This window comes from Hyaena hyaena, unplaced genomic scaffold (genome assembly GCF_003009895.1).
Source record: "Hyaena hyaena isolate Hyena2069 unplaced genomic scaffold, ASM300989v1 scaffold_4, whole genome shotgun sequence".
NCBI lineage: Eukaryota > Metazoa > Chordata > Mammalia > Carnivora > Hyaenidae > Hyaena > Hyaena hyaena.
The window spans coordinates 4584121-4604199 of NW_024080636.1; the positions used below are offsets into that span (position 1 = coordinate 4584121).

General features: G+C 53.2%; 1 protein-coding gene across 1 annotated transcript; it reads right to left on the reverse strand.

Moving 5' to 3' along the window:
- Nucleotides 1-16709: 16709 nt before the first annotated feature.
- On the reverse strand, nucleotides 16710-19728 carry RTL6 (retrotransposon Gag like 6). Its single transcript, XM_039236617.1, has 2 exons — nucleotides 19493-19728; nucleotides 16710-19292 (listed from the first exon to the last, which is right to left on the reverse strand). The coding sequence occupies exon 2, from the start codon at nucleotides 18980-18982 to the stop codon at nucleotides 18263-18265; it is 720 nt and encodes a 239-aa protein (XP_039092548.1). The 5' UTR covers nucleotides 18983-19292; nucleotides 19493-19728; the 3' UTR covers nucleotides 16710-18262.
- Nucleotides 19729-20079: the final 351 nt, after the last annotated feature.

Below are 20079 nucleotides of genomic sequence, written 5' to 3' on the forward strand. Positions count from 1 at the left end.
GGCTCTGAGCTGGCAGTCAGCACAGAGCCCGATACGGGGCTCGAACCCACGAACCGCGAGATCATGACCTAAGCGAAAGTCGGACGCTTAACCGACTAAGCCACCCAGGCGCCCCTGAGACTATGCATTTTAAATGACGGCACGAGGGAGAGTTTCCCTGTGCTGACGCTGAGGCACCTCACGCCTAAAAGAAGACCAGAAGGAAGAAAAGATGCTTTTTCTAACAAATCAGTGTGGGGGAGCTTAAACGAAATGTTCTGGGCCATTCTGAATGAGTATTGGCCCTTTTAAGGTTCTGGGAAGAATTGGGGGGAAAAGAAAGCAGTGAGCTTTATTTTATGCCCAATTTCCTGGATGAAATTCCTGCAGGATCCTGTTTCCTTCCGATTTTGCTTGCGACGCCTCTGTACAGCCTGCACTTTCTTAATGTGTAAACTGGAAAGTGGACTTTCTCACCTATTAGGAAGTGCTGGTGCTGGAGGAAGGAAATGAAAAAAAAGTAAAGCAGAAACTAATCACTAAGAAACAGAAACAATAGGGCGTGTTAAATCAGTAGCTGATTCTTTAAAAATAAACGAGTACTGTCGTTGATCTCTGACCTGTCTAATCAGGAGAAAAAGAAAACCGATTAAATTAAGAAGAAGGAAAGGGACATCACAGATACAAGGAGGGTGTTCTTAAAGCCGAAGAGAATGCCATGCACATTTTTATGCGGGTAGATTTGAAAATCTCCCTGAAATGGACAGTTTTCTATGAAAGCCTCCAAAATGATGAAAGTGAAAGTAGCTGCTCTGGGATAAAAATGTCATTTGTCATCCCGGTTACCTAATACCAGAAATCACGGCCAATTAAATTTAATGAGAAAATAATCAATAGGTGGGCGTCCTCATTGAGGAGACAGAGACGTCCCTTCTTACCTGCCCAGGAAATGTTGCTCTAACTGAGTTTCCAGAGGCACCAGCAGGAAACTACTGGAATCATGGCTAATTGGGAATTGCCGCCAGTAATAAAAGAAGGCAAAACCCTGCAATGATCGGAGAATAGAGGGTAAACGGGACACGGTTCAACCACGCAAGCACAAGAAGAAAGGCACAAGACGTGCGCGAAGGAAAATCCAAAACTTCACTGCGGGGCAGGGCTGGGGCCTGCGAGCCTTCGCATCACGCAGGCATCTGCACAGCGGAGCTCTGAAAGTGGCGGACGTCACACTACCCGTGGGTACAAGCCCCCTGGCATGTTCACCTCTTCCCTTTCTGCATTGCTGACCTTGTCAGCGTTCATTACTTTCTACTTAAATAATTGTATGCAAAACTACAGGGGGAAGAGCCTAGATTAAAACGTTAGAGCCCTTTCTCTAAGTAGGTGGAAAATTCTAGTTTCCTTTTATTGTTTCCTTGATACTCTGTTTTCTGCAGTGAACGTGTATTACTTTTATAAGCAAGAACAAATCAATAGCTGTTATGAAAAATTAAGTTCATGAGAAATAAGTGGGTGTAAGTAGCCTGCATATTTTTGAAAAGGGACAGTGATGAGGGATAACTTGGTCAATCAGCTCTTTATACAGACATTTTTACGTTTGCTTATTTTTGAGAGAGCGAGGGAGAGGGCAGGTGATGAAGTTTGGGGGTGATGGGGGATTCCTGGGGTCCGGGGCTGATGGCCCAGAAAGAATTCTTGAAGACGGCTTTGGTGCAAAAAGGGGATTTTATTAAAGCCCGGGGACAGGACCCGTGGGCAGTAAAAGCTGCTCTGAGGTTCTGACGGGTAATACCCTGATGATATACCCTCAGGTTGGGAGGGGGGCAGGATCCAGTGAGTCTCTAAGGTATTTCGGAAGCAAGGTTTCCAGGGCCTTGAGGGGCAGCTGTTGCTAGGGAAACACCCCTTATTACCATTTAGTAAAACCTCTGTCATGAGACCCTTCAGACCCGGGGGCCATAAGCTTGGAGGAGCGGTGCCAGCGTGTACCCTGGGGCAGCTGAGATAAAGGAGGTAGACTTACAGGATCCTGGGGGTCAGGATAATGTTAAGCCAGCATTCCCTTGTGCCCCCAGCAAAGTGTCATCATCGAGGCAGCTGAGCCCCCGGAGGGAGGGCACTCTGCTGGTTTCAAGGCCATGGCAATGGGCTGTAGGCAGTAAGGGGATTTAAGTCTTCGTTTGCCTGAGTTTCCTGCATCACCACGGCGAGCACCTAAACCCCCTTCCTTTGTTCCTGGGTGACCAGGAGGGTCCGAGGAACATCACACATATTCCTGGTGGGGGGAGGCAGGTGCCGGCCTGTATTTTGCCCTCAGCTCGCCCCACACTCCCTCATCACAGGGGAGGGTCGGAGAGAGAGAATCCCAAGCAGACTCTGCACTGTCAGCACAGAGCCGGACTCAGAGCTCAAACTCACGGGCTGCCTATCAATTATTTAAAACTGAAAGCAATATGGGGGCGCCTGGGTGGCTCAGTCGGTTGAGCGTCCGACTTCGGCTCAGGTCATGATCTCGTGGTTCGTGGGTTTGAGCCCCGCGTCGAGATCTGTGCTGACAGCTTGCAGCCTGGAGCCTGCTTCGGATTCTGTGTCTCCCTCTCTCTCTGCCCCTCCCCTGCTCATGCTCACACACACACACACTCTCTCTCTCAAAAATAAACAGTTAAAAACATTTAATAGAAAGCAATATGAATCATGAACACAAAAAGGCATTTTTTCTTTCTCTCCTTCATTGTTTCCAAAGGTCAGTTCATGCTTAGGATGTAGACGCTGCAAAGAGGACACCACTCCTAACCCAGGAATGAGAAGAAGTGGCCAGACCCGCAATACCAGTTTTGCTTGAGCTAAGGCCACAAGGAAATAAAAGGAAGCAAATTCCGAATCGAGGAGTGGCCAGCCCTTCTGCGGAGAGGCCTTTAGCAGAGCACGGAGAAGACGGGCAGCCGCGAAGACGGGGAGCAGAAAACAGCTAACGTTTCCATAAATCCTGAAAGACCACACGTGGGGTAGCGTGACCGCTTAGCACATCTGGGAGCCCCGGACACAGCAAAGACCACGCCCTGTCTCCAGCCTCTCAGGGCTCCCAAGCGACAGTGGGATAGGGCAGGACACCGGAGAGAGTGGCTCTCTCTCTCTCTCCCACTTGACCGTGCAGGGCAGCTCCCTCTTCGCGACCCAGGCCACGAGCCTGCTGCCTCTGGGGAATGAGAACAAAAGACATCTTCCATCTGATGACACTGGAAGCCTGAACCCAAAGCAAGCAGAAGCAGGGAAAGAATCAAGGCGAGGACAGCGATCAATGACATGGCGGCCAGAAACATGGAGTGAATCAATGAAATAAAAAATGGGGCTTTGCAAAGATCAATAAAACAGACAAAGCCTCTAATTCAGATGCCCGAAAGAAAAAAAAGACACAAACCACGAATATTATGCACCAGTATTATACAGACTTCCAAAAAGATAATAAAGGGATATTAGGAAGAACTTCATGTCAACAACTTGGCTAGCGTCTGTAGAATGGGTACATCCCTTGAAAGACACACACACCTGAAACTCACTGAAGAAGAAATTGATGACCAAGTAGTCCGATTGAGCCACTAAAGAAACAGAATACGCTATCAAACACTGGCTGGGAGCATAACTCCAGACCCAGATGGTTTCTATCCAACAATTAAGGAAAGAGGAATCCAATCTTACAGACTCTCTTTCAGAAAACAGAGGGGTGCCTGGGTGGCTCAGTCGGTTAAGCGTTCGACTTCAGCTCAGGTCATGATCTCGTGGTTTGTGGGTTCGAGCCCCACGTCAGGCTCTGTGCTGATAGCTCGGAGCCTGGAGCTGCTTTGGATTTTGTGTCTCCCTCTCTCTTTGCTCCCCCCCATTCATGCTCTGTCTCTCTCTGTCTCTCAAAAATAAATAAAAGTTAAAAACAAACAAACAAACAGAGAGGGGCGGAGCTCCCAGCCTGTTTTATGAGGTGAGTGTGACCTCAATAAGAAAGAGACCACAGAAGACAACCTTAGACCAACATCCCTACTCATAACAAATACAAAAGATACTTTAAAAAAATATTAGCAAGTCAGATGCAACATTTTACAACAGGGATCGTTCTCCATCACCAAGTTGGATTTAACCCAGCACATAGGGTCTGTTTATCGTTGGAAATGCGATCAGTTTACTTCCCCACGTTAACAGAAGAAAGAGGGGAAAACATGATTGTCTAAGTCGCAGAGAAAAGCATTTAGCATTCACTCAACCTCCATTCATGATTTAAAAAAAAAACCTCCCACAAATTTTAAAAAGTCCCTCCCACAGAGGGAGAGATGGAAACGTCACAAGTCTGACAAAGAGCACGTATGAGAAATCTACTTACCATCACGCCCGGTGGTGAAATATCAACCACATCCCCCCATGGATCAGCAATAAGCCAAGGCTCTCCGCTCCCGTGCCTCCTGGACGACACTGTTTTACAAGTCCCCTCAGTGTCAAAAAGCTAGAAAGGGAAATAAATATAAAGCACAAAGAAGAAAAAATGGATGGAAACCCTCTTTATTTGCAGATGACAGGATTGCGTGTGTAGAAAATCCTAAGGAGTTTGGAAATACCTACCAGAACTATTAACTGAATTAAACAAAGTCACAGAATAAAAGCAAATACAAAACTTCGTTTCTGTCTTAGGCATTAGCCACAAACAATTGCAAAATGAAATTTTTCTTTTTTTTAATGTTTATCTACTTTTGAGAGACATGGAGTATGAGCGGGGGAGGGGCAGAGAGAGAGGAAGACACAGAATCCAAAGCAGGCTCCAGGCTCCGAGCTGTCAGCACAGAGCCCGACACGGGGCTTGAACCCACGAGCCGTGAGATTATGACCTGAGCCAAAGTGGGACACTTAACCGACTGAGGCACCCAGGCGCCCCGCAAAATGAAATTTTTCAAAGATTCCATTTGCAATAGCGTCAAGAATCGCAAAATTCTTAGGAATACATGTGTAAGGGCCCACTAACTCAAAACCACAAAACCGCTGAGAAAAAAATTTTTTAAAAAAGTCCTAAATTAAGTGGGAGAGAAACCACATTCCTGAATCGGACTCAACATTAGTAAAATGTCAGTCTCGAGCACTTTCCTTTGTAATTCAATTCTTCCCCCATCATGGTCCCAGCAGGCTTCATTAATAGAAATTGATGGAATGATTCTAAAATTTATATGGAACTGAAAGGGACTCAAAATAGATCTATGATGATAGAAATGTTCTTCTGAGTGTTGTAAATGTGATTATTGTATGTGAGGAACTAAGTCTTTTACCTTTACTTAATTTTGATCATTTAAATAGCCACGCATGTCCAGCGCCCCGCCGCACTGCACCGCACAGACCTGGGGTGTCCAAAGCGACCCAGGGAAGAGAGAACACAACGGCAGAATTCACACCCCCCGGGTTCAAAGCTTCCTACAAAGTCACAGTAATTGAGATAACAGGGTGCTGGCATGGGCACAAATAGATTTATGCAACAGAATAAGCAGCCCAGAAGTACACCAACTATATTTGTTCACTGGATTTAGATAAAGTCACTAAAGCAATCCGATGGAGAAATAGGAAGTCTTTCAACAAGCGTTTTGAAAACAATCGGATATCCCTCTTGGAAAAAAACCAAATTTCTTTCTTTTTAAAGTTTTTTTATAGTTTATTTACTTCTGAGAGAGAGAAAGACAGACAGAGCATGAGTGGGGGAGGGGCAGAGAGAGAAGGAGACACAAAATCCGAAATAGGCTCCAGGCTCTGAGCTGTCAGCACAGAGCCCGGTGCGGGGCTCGAACCCATGAACCGTGAGATCTGACCTGAGCTGAAGTCAGACTCTTAACCAACTGAGCCACCCAGGTGCCCCAAAAAAACCCAAATTTCAACCCTCATATCATCCACAAAATATTTACTTGAGATGAATTAGAGACCTACACGTAAAAGTGAAAAGAACATTTTTTAGAAGAAATTACAGAATATCTTTTCATCCTGTGGGTTGACAAGTTTTTAGAACTGGGGGTGGGCTGGGGTGGGTCGAGCACTAGGGAAATTTCTGGGCGGTGATGTTCTGTATCTTGACAGGAGCTTGGCTGACAGCTGTGTGTGCATTTTTCAAAACCCACTAACAGTGTACTTAAGACTGATGCTTTCCCTGTCTGTGAATTAATCCCCCATAAACAAAGAACTGTAAACAGACACTGAAGTCTAGTTGGTGATATGCATGCTGAAGTCCTTTGAAGTGAAGTGTACTCATATCTTTAACCTACTTTGCTACGCATTCAAGAGCTATATATTAAGGATGGGTGGATATGTGATCAAGGAAATGCAGCAAAATGTTAACGATAGAATCTAGTTGGTGGATATATGGATGTTTACTACACAGTTTTCTTCCCCAACTTTTATGTATGTTGGGAATTTTTCATAAAATGTTGGGGGAAAAGGAAGATATGCTGATGGCTGGCAAAAAAAGAAATGTTCAGCATCATTAGAAATCAAGGAAATGTAAACGAAAGCCATTATGAGATGCTATTAAACACCCACCAGAAAGGCTGAGATTAGAAATGGCTGGCAGTACCAAGTGAAGACAGAAAGGTACATCAACATGAACTCTCAAACACAGCTAACAGGAATAGAAAATGGCACAACCACTCTGGATGATGGGCTGGCCTTTTCTTATATGTGATACACCTTACCTATGACCCAGCGATTCAGCTCCTAGGTATTGACCCAAGAGAAATGCAAGCAGAGATGCACAAAAAGACTTCTATAGAACTGCTCACAACAACTTTATTTATGTTTGCTCAACCTGGAAATGGCCTAGATGTCCATGAACATGGTCTACCTGTAGAATGCAGCATTAATCATTCATCAGCAAGAATGAACTACTAAGGTATCTGCCACCATGGGTGAATCTCAAATACATCGTAATGAGCAGAAGAAGCTTGAATACAAAAGAGTGCACGCTCTAGCATTTCATGTGGATTAAGTTGCAGAACAGTCCAAGCTAATCCATGGGCATAGGGATCGAAACAGCAGTTGCCAAGATGAGAAGAGACTGCGGGGCAGAAGGCGCATGGAACTCTCTGGGGTGATGAAAATTCTCCGTCTTGATTCTGGTGGTGGTGATATAGGTGTACATTTGTCAACAAAACACATCAAAGAATGAATTTAGGTTCTGTGTGTAAATTATATCTGTACTCACTGCACATACATTATATCTTGATTTTTAAAAAGTGAATATAGGAGTGCCCGGGTGGCGGGGCGCCTGGGTGGCTTAGTAGGTTAAGCGTCCGACTTTTGCTTAGGTCATGATCTCGCGGTTCGTGGGTTCGAGCCCCGCGTCGGGCTCTGTGCTGACTGCCAGCTCAGAGCCTGGAGCCTGTTTCAGTCTGTGACTCCCTCTCTCTCTGACCCTCCCCTGCTCACGCTGTCTCTCTCTCTCTCCTAGAAATAAATAAAACATTTAAAAAAAAATTTTTTTAATAAAAAAAATTTTAAAAAAAAGAGTGCCTGGGTAGCTCAGTCAGTTGGGCGTCTGACTTCGGCTCAGGTCATGATGTCACAGTTCATGATTTCAAGCCCTGTGTCAGGCTCTGTGCTGACAGCTCAGAGCCTAAAGCCTGTTTCAGATTCTGTATCTCCCTCTTTCTCTGCCCCTCCCCTACTCATGCTGTCTCTCTCTCTCTGTCTCTCTCTCTCTCTGTCTCTCTCTCTCTCTCTCAGAAATAAATAAAGTAAAAAAACAAACATAAAAAATGAATATATATCACAAGCCAGAAAAGAATGGCTGTGAAAGTTACATACTTCCATATAATGAAATATTATGAAATCCTTAGCTTATTTTCAAATAACATTTTTAACAACATGGTAAAAAATGCATCATATTGGGTCGGTTTTATGAAGGGCATAAAATTGTATGTTTGGTGTAATCCCCAAGCTGGACAAACAAATATTTCCTTGAGTCTAAGATGCTATTGATCTTAAGACTAAACACAGATTTTAGGGGTGCCTGGGTGGCTCACAGTTGAGCGTCCAACTTTGGCTCAAGTCATGGTCTCAAGGTTAGTGAGTTCTAGCCCCATGTTGGACTCTGTGCTGACAGTGAGGACCTGCTTGGGATTCTCTCTCTCTCTCCCTCTCTCTTGCTCTCAAAAATTGATAAACATTAAAATAAAGACTGAACACAGATTTTAATAACTTTTCCTCTTTGGTGCCTCAACCAAGTTTGAGTCCAAGTCCCCTTCACCTTCCTTGGGCCTCTGCTTGGATATCAAGCCCTTAGAGAGGCCATATCTAACTCTCTTTCCCTAGTACAATAAGCAGGTGGCTTTATTATTCGTCCCTCATGACAACGAGTATTCCAATGGTTCAGCGCCTCTGTCTTATCATTCCCTCTTCAGCTTCTAGAACCATATCCGGCACACAGCAGGTGCACGTCAACGTGTTATTGTGTTTGTTTTTCTCGTTCAGATTCCAAAGGGTCTTCTAGGCCACTGCAGGTAGCTGAAATGCTTAGGGTAGCATCACCCTGACTTGCTGGTTTTCATGGCCTCAAACCTCCTGTAGGATTTTCTCTGCTTTTCCTATTTCCTTTTTGTATATAGCCTTGTGAGGTTGGGTTTTTTTTTCATAATTTAAGTAAATTACGTGCAACTGGTTTATTGAGGAGCCCCAACGTGTTAGGAATATAAACAGAAACAATTTTATTTCTTCCAAACCCCAACCCAAGTGGGATCTTCCGAACCCCTTACTGCTTCCAAGATGTTCTTGTCGTTTCTGTCTGTAGAACAGTCTCTTGGCGTTTCAGACTAGGCTGTTTGTTTCTCAACAGTGTTCAGCTCAAACACAGTTTGGGGCTTGTCCCCTTCCTCCTCCCTGGGGCTGGTTAGAGCTCTCTGGACATCTGGTGGCTTGAAGGGGCCCGAGAGGGCCTCGCCAGGCCACAATGACCCACATGTTGGGGCAGCTCGGGGGATGAGGGCACAGGGGAGTGGATGCTCACTCCACCCTGACCCCTCCCTGCTCTCACTGGCCCACCTCTGCTGGCTGATGGCCAGGAGTGGGGAAGCACTCACACTCGCTGCTCTGATGCACACTTTCTTCTTTGCCACATGCTGGCGGCGACCCTGGTGACCCTCCTCAAAACAGTGACTCGGGGCCCAGGCCCTCTCCATTGCGTGCAACCCTGCCATCGGCACTACTCGGTTTCCAAGGGCACCTTGACCATGGGCGTTGATCAAACTGGCAGAAGGGGAAAGGGCATGGAGGACCCCTCCCACCCAGTGGGACAGGACGCTTTTGGCTCAGGAAGAAGAGAAACCAGGTTTGGTGAAGGACCAGCCAGTCTACGCAAGCTTTTGGTGCTGGGAGAACAGCACGCACAATCCCTTCAGGTGTGGGTCCTCATGACTTGTCAGCAGCCGTCTGATTTCGGAATACATGCTTTATTCACCGCCTTTTCTTCTCACATTTGGGGCTGGGCCACAACAGGGAAAGCCCAGCTCGATATCCTGCCTTACATATTAAATGGCTTTTTCCTGACAGGTGGAGGCTTTGACACATTGTCCTGAGCCTCAGGTGGCCATTGGAGACTCGTGGGCAAATCACATGAGCCTCTCCCATCATTGAAATGCTGATCTGGGTGTCCGGGCGGCTCAGCTGATTAAGCATTCAACTCTCAGTTTCAGCTCAGGTCACTATCTCGGCATTCGTGAGTTCGGGCTCTGCATCGAGCTCTGCAATGATAGCATGGAGACTGCTTGGGATTCTCTCTCTCTCTCTCTCTCTCTCTTTCTCTCTCTCTCTCAATAAATAAACATTAAAAATCTAAAAATAAAATAAAAGTCAAACCCTTGATGTCATCTCAGATCACGATCTCAGGGTTGGGGGATTTGAGCCCCAGGTCAGGCTCTGCACGGACGGGCCGGAGCCTCCTTGGGATTCCTTCCTCTCTCTCGGCCCCTCCCCCGCTGGCGTGCACACTCTCTCTCCCTCTGAAATAAAGTTACAAAAAAATGGCACCAATGCGGATAAAAATACAAACTTCATATGGGACCTAAAATAGGATGTGAATGAACGGAGGGCTGTAATCCGTTCCCAGAATGGAAGGCTGGGCACCACGGAGATGTCCCTTTTTCCCCCCAAAAGACGTTTATAGGATTAATTACATTCTTATAAGAATTCTAACATAATTGTGTTTCATTCTAAGGTTTGCCTTTAATAACCCAGATTTGTAGGAACGGATGCACGCGTGTGTGGCGTGTGTGCATGTGCTCATGTGTGTGCACGCGGAGAAGGGGGGGAGGGAACATGCAGGAATGTTAACTGTGTTTCTCTGGGTGGGGAGTGTGCAGAGTTTTAGTCTTTTACATATTCTATATTTTCTAAGTTTATGCCAGGCGTACTATCCTACACTATGGATGCTGTTATAATCCCAACAGATCAACAAACACTAAAGGATGACGTCGGCCGGAGAGAGATGGTGGAAGAACAGAGAAGAGCTGGCAGCGTGCGCAGAGGTGGTGAGTGTCCTGGGGATGGCGGCGGGAGGGGGAGGGTGCCAGGCCTCGCTGCCCCTGGGCTCCGGGCATGATGGCGGCCATGGTGCCGGCGGGTCCTCCCGGGCGCACCCTCGGCCCCAAACACCACCCTCTGGGCTGCACAGCACGCGGGGCGCCTCCCAGACCCCCGGATGCCGTGCTTCGGGCCCGGCCACGAGAGCAGGCGGGACGCTGGAGACCCTCCGGGCCCGCTCGCTGGCAGACGCCACGGCTCCCAGTCGTGACTGCCTTCTGGTCCGCGGGGTGGTCCTTTTATCATTTTCAAATGCTTCTATACATTCACCCGGTGTGGTGTGTTATGTGTGTGCGGTGCGGTGTGTGAGTGCTGTGTGTGTTGTGTATGTACAGTGTGGTGTGTGTGTGTTTTTATGGTGTGTGTGTATGTGCAGTTGTGTGTGTGTATGTATGATGTGTATGTGCAGTGGTGTGTGTGTGTGTATGGTGTGTGTGTGTGTATGTGGTATGTGTGTGCAGTGTGTATATGGTGTATGTGCAGTGTGGTGTGTGTATGTGCAGTGTGGTGTGTGTGTGGTGTGTGTGCTGGAGACGCGGGGGCCACACAGCACCGACCACACAGTACACACCCGGTACCACCCAGCCGTTGCGCTTCCCGTGAAAGTCAGGAGCGAGAGGGAGGGCGGCGAAGTTCCCGACACTCAGATGAGAGGCTGCGACCCACCCGGTCTGAGTGGCGCACGGGCCAGCGTCCCCGGGGCGCGGGTGCTGAGACAGGTGCTGGCCGCAGGAGGGTCCCTGGAGGTGGTCTCCAGGCCGACACCGCTGGGGAGGGAAGGGAGCAGGACAGGGGGGCGAGAGGCCGGCGTGTCTCAGTCCCCAGGCCGGCTGTCCCGCGGGGGAGGGGGGATCCAGCCCTCGCACCTACGCAGCCACAGGGAAGGAGGCAGGGCCGCGGTGAGGCGGTGCCTTCATCTGCAGGGCTGCCCGGGAGGGTCCACCGCCGCCCCCAGCGCTGGGTCAGTGCGCGCTTCGGCCCTGGACGGGAGCCTGGGGGGCGCACTGCATCTGCTCTGGGGCAGACAGTCGCTGCTCCCTGGAGACGCCGCTGGGCGCTGTGAAACCCGGAAGCAATGGCCTGTAAAGCCACACGGGCCACCCCCGTCCCTCCTGTCTGCAGCGACGGCCTCCGGGTCAGTGCGAAGGACACTCACGGCAGGAGCCTGATGACAACAGAAGCACATCCCCTGGGAAACGACCAGCCGCTGGGACGTGTGCCATCTGATGACGGCTGTGGACGAGTCACCTCCCAGTGGTGTGAGGGCGGTGTGGCTACTCCAGAGAGGGACTAGTACTCGCTGATCAACCGTGTGTTCAAAAAATGTCCTGACGTTGGCAGGTTCTCGCCCCACACTAAGTGGGAAAAACAAACAAACAAACGACAAACGCAGGCTAACAAGGAGCGTGTACAGTACGATCCCCTTTTGTTACAAAGAGAACAGACAAGTGGGCGTGGGGCCGGCTGGAGGTTCGTTTTGCTTGGTAGGTGGCCTGGGTGACGTGGACCCCAGCTGCTGTCTGTCGTGCTCTCCTTCTGCTCAGCCACTGAACGTCTCCCCCAGCGGCTTCTCCGTCAGCCGCCCGGGGCTGGGGGCTGGGGACACGCACGCCTGGGTCATCAGCTCTGCCCTCTCGGAGCCCGCGGGCTAGTGGGGGAGAAGACCACATGAGCTCGGTATCACCACGTGATGGCTGTTAATACCCGGAAGCCTGGGGTGGGTGTGGGGAGTTATTCCAGGAGGGCTTCTGGGAGGAGGAAATTTGGCCCCGGTCTTTCCGCAGGACTAAGCGCGAGGGGAGGCAGCAGGCAGGACGGGAGGGGGCAGACTGAGGGCTGTTTAGGAGAAGCATGGGAGCACCTTGGTAGTGGCGCGGGTGCGGGTGAAGGAGAGAAGCTTCCTGGCCCGGGGACGACACGGACAGAGCCAATACTCACCGCGAGGGAGACGCGCGGACCCGGGATGGAATTCCGCCAGACTGGGTACGTGCGAGCCCAGAGCAAGAGCAGGGGTCACGCAGTCACTGAGGACACGGGCCTTGTTCCAACCCGGGCTCCTGGTCTCAAGCCTCAAAGTGGGCCACACAGCGGGGTTGGCTGGGGGACCTCAGCTCCGTCCCTCCACTGTCAGCCCGAGTGGGGGGCTCTTAGGATCGGACGTCTGGGGCCAGCCAGTGGATGCTGGTGCATCCAGCTGGGCTCTAGACCTTTCCATAGCAGAAGACACTGACTTGGCAGCAGACTGGCCAGTCGGGCACCGATCTTAACCCCATTCCCAAACCACCAGCAGCCAGAGGAGCCCTTAGTGGAAACCCCAGGCGCAAGGTCAAGGTTGCTGGTCGGAGGGAGGGGCTGCCCGAACACAAGGCTCCACCCTACACACGACTCCTCAAAGCAACCGTGCCTTTCCAAGCTCTGCACCTGTTACCAAGATTTTGGGAAACCACAGAATTAATTTTTAAGTTCGTCTGGTGAGAGAGAGTAAGAAAACCTCAAGGGGAAGAACCCTCCTCAACAGGAACATGAATCATAAACACCGAAGTCGTTTTAGGAAGGGAGGCAGAGGGGAATCAGTCTATCAGCAGAGAACAGAAAAGCCGGCCGCGTAACAGATACGGCTTTCAAATGTGATGCGGTACACAACACAGAAAGAATTAATAGATGATTGATTGATTAGAGATGACTCGTTAACATAGGATTTCAGGATGTTTAACTATTTGGGAAAAAGTCAGTTTAGAGCCTCACCTCCCACTACACACCAGACTAATTCCAGAAATAACCATATTAATTCTAGGAGGAAAAGACCTTCCTTTTAAAACGCTGAAAGGAGCCACAGACGGACCAGATGGAGGCTATTCTCACACCAGCGCTCTGGGTGGGCAGGACGGGGCCCATGATGTAACACGGGTTTTGAATCTTCTCTGCCCTTCTTACTCGCCCTCCTGAGTGCACGACGCAATTTCTCAGAGGCTCCCTGATAAGTGATCTTGCAAAAGATGACATGCAGAAGCGGGTGTGACGCTCCAGCCTCGGGCCAGGCGCTGGTTTGCAGGGATGGAAAACCGTGTCACTCTTCTGGGTGTTTTGTTTCATTTTTTGTTTTGGGAAATATTGGTTTCATCAAAACACACTGCCTATGTCGTCACATAAAGCATTTATTTTCAAAATGGTATTTTCAAGCAGGCTCCACTTTAATTTACAATATGGTAAATGTTGATAAATAAAATCTACATAAGTGACAGGTCCTTGGGGTCCTAAGGTGATTTCCAATGACCCAAAGCAATGGGATTCGAAGAGTCAAAGGCTGGAGAAGCAGCCTCGGTCTGCAGGCACGTCGGTTGCGGCCTCTTTCACCCCCCCAACCCCCCCGCACCCTGGCACAGGTTTACCGAGCGCCTGCGGTGCGCCGGGCCTGGTTACAGGTGCAGCGATACAGCCGGGAATGAGAAGGACAAAATGTATGTGTTGTGTTGTGTTAGTCCGGTGGGTATGGCGCCCAGTGAGAGTGGGCTGGCCGTTCTAAGAGGTCAAAATCTCAGTCACACACACACACACACACACACACACACACACACACACACACACGTAAAAAGCTGGACACACGAGCAGCGGATGTGACACACGACAGGTTAATATCTTTAATATAGAATGAGCTCGTACAAATTGATCGGACCCCAGTAGATAAGAGCAAAGGACACTGACAATCCACAAAAGAGGAAATACAGCTGCTTAACATGGAAAAGGTGTTCGACTTTGCTAGAAAAGCAAAGAAATGCAAACTGAAACACGATGCTGTTTCATTATCACATCAGCAGAGGTTTAGCCAGATGACGGTACTCAGAGCTGGCGGGACAGGGCCGCGGGCACGTACGTACCTCCTTGCTGACGGCAGTGTTGATGGATACAGATGTTTCTGGAAACCATTTTGTCAATATGTGATAAGGGGCTCAGAGGTTTTCATATTAATTCAATAATCCCACCTCTGAGAATCTATCTTACGGAAATGACTGGACAGTGGGCAAAGTGTTATGGGTGAAGAAATTCTTCCATTTCCGAGGGTGAGAGGTTCGAAGCGGCACGGGGGACCCCACCCACGGGCGCTGCTGTCCAGCTGCGTGACGGCGTCCACGGCCGTCTCAAACTCAAGTTGGCAATAACACGTTAAAGGGGAAGAGCTTCCCATGGAAGTGAAAAAATCTACAAGATATTGAATCGTTACAGAAGGCAGGATCACAACTATGTCCAAACAAAAAGAAGAAAAACCATGATGGGGCAATGGGGTGGGGTACAGGGGTGGGGGAAGGGAGAGGCCTCGCGGGAGAGCCACCAAAATGTTAACATTTTGCTTTTTCTGCTTTCTACCTCATTTTCCAAAACTTCTAGAAGGTGTAGGTTTGCTCTGATGAAGAAGAGACCTAGAAAATATGCTGTTGCTTGTCCACGGGAAGGAGTCCGTGATGGGTCCCTCTGCTGCGTCTGCACTGCGCCATCTGCCACCCCCCCCCCCCCCCACGTTAGGACCCTGAGGGACCACACGGGGTCATGGCTCCTCCTGTCCTCTGCTCGCGAGCTATCGCCGTTGGCCGCACTGGGTGCTCTGCGCTTCCTTCCGCAAAGCCGTCTTGTCCTCAGTGCTAAGCTCCGACCTAATGCTTCCGGGGCGCAGGGGTGCCCACCCCTCCCACCCCAACTCCACTGCCGGCCGCGGGCCCAAGGGTGTTCTTCTACACAACTCTAGGGCTTGCCCCCTTAAGGCAGCCCCAGTGAGTGCCCAACTTCATTACGATTTCTCTGTCCCATGGGCCAAACTGCCAGGGCCCCCCGGTCACCCAGGGAACGGTCAGTACCCCCTGACGGCAGAGGTCTCTGTACCAGGAAAGTCTTACCAGCACCTTCTCGGGCTTTCAGCAGCCCTGTCCTTACTGACTCACCTGGGACCCATGCAACAGGCCTTCACTTTTCCCGAGAAGTCCCCAAAACGCTTTAGGACATGAAGCTAATCCCAATCACACTATGCGTTCAGCCAGGGGACTCACCCCTCACTCTAAATTCCACCTCAAATGATGCCCTGTTATGCCATGAGGCTTACTTACCAGCTGGGGTATGGAGACCAGAAAAGTCACAATATAGTTCAAATAATGTCAACACCATGAAAAATATAAAGCTTCCCTCACATGCACCGTGTGACACCACTAACCGCCTGGCCCTTTTAGAAACCAATGCCTGCTCTCTGAAATGTAGAGAAGTGATTACCCTGACGTATGTACAAAGCCGCTCCCCTCCCCCGCTTCTCCCCCTGACCGTCCCAGCCCGGCATCTGGCTCCGGCCAAGCCCCTGAGCCGCTTGGCTACTCATTTCCAAAGTTGCAGGGAGCAGTCAAGGTCGCAGATGTGCACGTGAGCACCCGGCCCCAGCCTGCAAACGTCAAGCACCAACGGGTGAAACGCAACTCGCCAAACCCAAGGAAGCTGGAGCAGCCGCCCGGACCCAGCACGACAGTCCCACGTGGAGCCCGGGGCCTCGCGGCCAGCCTGGCCCCCCTGCCTCCCCGCTGGGCCCCGCCGCGGGCCTGCCAGCGCAGCAGACTTCTGTGCGCCACGTGGGCGGGCCCGGGGCTCGTAGATGGCACAAGTCCCGCCCTGCTCCCACGCGATGTCTCCCACCCTCGCGGGGCTGGGCCACAGGGAAGGTAGTGTCCGCTCCCCCCGCAGGCTGCCCTCTCCCCGAGCGCCCGTCCCCCCTTGTTTCATTGGCAGGCACCCCACTTAGCAGGCAGACAGTAGAGCGCTGAGCACAAAGAGAAAGTGATCTGTACACCCCCCACCGGCGGGCCCAACCCCCCCAGGACGGTGGCCTCACTGTGTGTCCCCCCCGCCCCCCGTTCATGCTTAAGGAGCACCGTGGTCCCACCTGAACAGCCTCGGCTGCAATCCAGGGGGCCTGAAGCCTGTACTCAGGCAGCTGGTCAGCAGGGCAACTGGGCTAACAAGAGTTGACAATGAGTGGGTGGCGGCGGCCCATGAACCCCAGCAGCCACTGAGTGTCCTTGACCTTGCAAGGCCGTGGCCGCTTTGAGGATGCAGCCGCCTTCCCAAGCGTCATCAAAACTCTTAGGAAGAAAGGACGGACCCCAGGACCCAACCTGTGGGTATCCGGAGACCAAGGTCTTAGGGGGGCAGGGTGCAGAGACTTCCATGGTCACAGCAGGGCAGACGGACCCAGGGCAAGACACCCCGTCTTCCCCCCCGCGGCCCGGGCGGCCACATAAACGCAGTTCGTTTGGCATTGACTATGGCGAGAGCATCACGGCCCAAAGGGCTTGGCCAAGTCTCAGTGAGAAAGTGATTTCCGGGTCTCCCCGGTGAGGAAGCAAAAGACTGTCCGCCGTAAGAGGTATCGCTCTGTCCCTCAGAATGAGGACCCGAGTGCCAGTTCTGTACTGTCCCCACACTGGGACCAAGCAGACCGCAGCTCTTTCCCTTTACAGATGCCACCATGGCCGTGGCTGGGCTGCCAGAGGCAAAATGACGCCTCTCAGGGGACCCAGGTCTCCAGCTCCGAGTCCACGTTCTCTTACACCAAGGCCGGACACCCGACAGACAGCCCAGGCTCGGGGAGGGCATGCCACACCGAGGCTCTGGAGACCTGCGGGTGGTGTGGGTGGCCGAAGGGGCTAAGGTGAAGGCCACATGTCACCTGCAGGGAGACGAGAACGGGTCTCGAGCTAGACGGGCCCACCACCAAGTGACATGGGGCAAAGACGAGGCGGTACACACTAGGAGCTGGCGGGGATTCCCACAGGAGGCCCTGCCAGGGCAGCAAAGCGAGGCCCCCCCCCCCCCCAGCCTGCTGTGGGTCTCAGGCGTGGGTGTACATGACTGTGGGTCTGCGGTGGCTGAGTGGAGCCGCTCAGGGAGCCAAGGTCACAACGGCGAGTACCAGGTTCCCAGATTCCCGGCGCTGCCGCACGCGGCCCACTAAAGCCAGGCGCTGGTGGAAGTGCATCCTCTGGGGGGCTTCTCCCTTTCGCTGCGCCAGCGGTCTTGCCCGGTGGCGACGGTGCAGTGACTACGTGTTCGTGTGCAGTGAAGCCTGCCCCCCAGAAACGCCGGCGCTACACTCCCAGCGGTGAGCCCTTGGCCACACTGTGGGGTGGATACCCCCGGCTGCTATCCTGGGCCCTGGCGGCCCTGGCGATCGCTGCGGGGTGGGAAGCCAGACTCCCCTCCCCAGGAGCCCAAGACCAGCCACCAGCCTGGCCCAAGTGGCTGTCCTTGGGCATCAGTGAGCTCATCACCCACCACAGGGCATCCAGGGGAAGGGGCTGCCGTGGGGGCCTGCAGAGGGTGGAGGCGGAGCGGCGGGAACCTAGTGCGGCTGGGGGAGGTCAGCCCAAATGGTCGCAGCAGGCTGTGGAGCCGCTGTGACCGAGTCCGGGCTGTGCTCACCAGAAGAGTGGGGGGTTGCAGGCGAGAGGGGACGCATGCGCAGCAGGGACAAAGCCAGCACAGATCACTGGGAAGCCAGGAGGGGAACAGGGCGCCCCACAGTGAGTTAGGAAGATCTCCTTAAGGGACAGGTCTGGAGAGGCAGGAAGGAAGGTCTTCAAACCAGGGCGATGCTGTTGAACGGACGTCTCTTCTGCGCAGCGAAGGGTGTATGCGGTCTGCGTGGCTGCAGACGCGACCAGGCCAATTCTTAGAGGTTCCGGGCTCGGGTGGGCAGAGCCGGGGCTGGGCTGGTCCCGTTGGAGGCTGGGTGCACGGGGCAGGGCCCCGTGCCCGCGGAGGCCAGCTGGCGGCACAGCATCTGGCGCTCGCGCACCGCCCGGTTAGAGGCGGAAGTCTTCCGGATCTGGGCGCGCCGCGCGTGCCGGAGCGGAGACTTGTAGGTTCGCCGCAGCTCGGCCAGGAATCCCTGATAGTTGTTTCGCAAGGGGCTGTCGGGCTGCATGTGCGGGATCGCCCACTTCTCGGCCTCCCCGGTCAGCCGGGACACGAGGAAGGCCACTCGCTCGGCCTCGCCGGGGAAGCGCGACGCCTGGAAGATCATGAACCTGTCCATTTGCATCAGGAACCCAGCCAGCTGGCCTGGGTCTCCAGAAAAGGGCTCGGGCAGGGACGTCGGAGGCGTGGTCATGGGTCGGGTCCCGTTGGAGGTGATTGCAGAGATGGGCGGGGTGATCTGCAGGGCCCCCGGGATCCGGGCCCTGGTGCGCAGCAGGGTCAGCTCTGCCATCACGCTCTCCAGCATGTTGGTGAGGTTGGCCTTCTCTGCCCGCAGGGTGGAGGCCTCCCGCCGCAGCGCCGAGTTGGTGAGGCGCAGGGAGGTCAGGGTGTCGATGACGTCATCCATCTGGGCATTGGTGGACGCGGCGGGGGCTGGGGTTTCAGCTTTGGACGTCTGGGGTTGGACCATGTTGGCCAGAGGGCAGCCCAAGGCTGAGGCTGGGGGAAGGGGGGTGTGCGGAACCGAGAACTTGGGCACCTGCGGGGCTAAAATGGGGGAGGCCCAGGCAGGACCCGGGGCGAGCGCGGGGTGCGACGCGCAGAGTGGCTGAGAAGACCAAGCAAGAGGGAGGCAGGGCGGTGGGCGCCGCGAGAATGCGCGCGGCCGGGGCCGGGCAGGCGGTGCGGGCCCCGCCGACGCCGAGTCCGGAGGCGGCTCCTCGATCGAGGCCCTCGCCCGGCCGGCGCGGGCTGCACAGGGCGCTGGACTGTTCTGGGCCCTGAGGGAGAAAAAGATGCTTTAGAAAACGTCCGGGACTGCGTAGACGGGGGCAGAAGGAAAGGGCGCGGCGTGGGGGAGGGGGGCGCCCGGGCCCGAAGCCCCCTCCCCGCGCGGGGCCCGGCGCCCACCGTGGGCAGAACAAAGGGCGGCTGCACCTGCGGCGGCGCGGGGGCCCTGGGACCGGCGGCGGGCGCGTACCTGGGTCTCCCCGGCTTCCTCCGCCGCTCCGTCTGCCGCGCCGGCCGCGACCAAGATGGCCCGATCGGGGGACGCGGGCGGGCCGATGAGTCACGGCGGCGGCGGCCCGCGGAACTGCTTCCCGGTCAGGTCAGGCCGGGGCGGCGGCTGGAGGCGGGCGCGGGCGGCCTCAGGCGGGAGCACGAGCGGGGGCCGGGGCCGGGGGCCGGGGTCGCAGCGGAGGGAGGGCGGGTCGCGCGCGGCCGGGGTGCGGGCCGGGCGGGCGGGGCGGCGGCGGCGGCGGCGGCGGCGGCGGGCGGGCCTCGCGCGCAGGCCCCGCTGGTTGCCATGGAGACCGCCCGCTCCCGCCAGCGCGGCGGCGGCCGAAGCCCCACCCCGGAAGTGACGATCAGCCCCGCCTCCCAGGGGCTACCGCTCGGTGTCCTTCTGCAGCAGCCAATCAGCGTCGTCCGGAGTTGCTGTTTTTTTTATTATTGGGGTAGAGGTCTTCCTGGTTTTGGAATTCTTTTAAGGCTGCGAGCAAAAGTCTTTTTGTATATGTTGTAATTATATATTTAAAAAAATTTTTTAAATACTTATTTTTGAGA

Coding starts and splice junctions, on each gene's coding strand:
- RTL6 (XM_039236617.1), bottom strand. CDS start 18,982: ATGGTCCAACCCCAGACGTCCAAAGCTGAAACCCCAGCCCCCGCCGCG.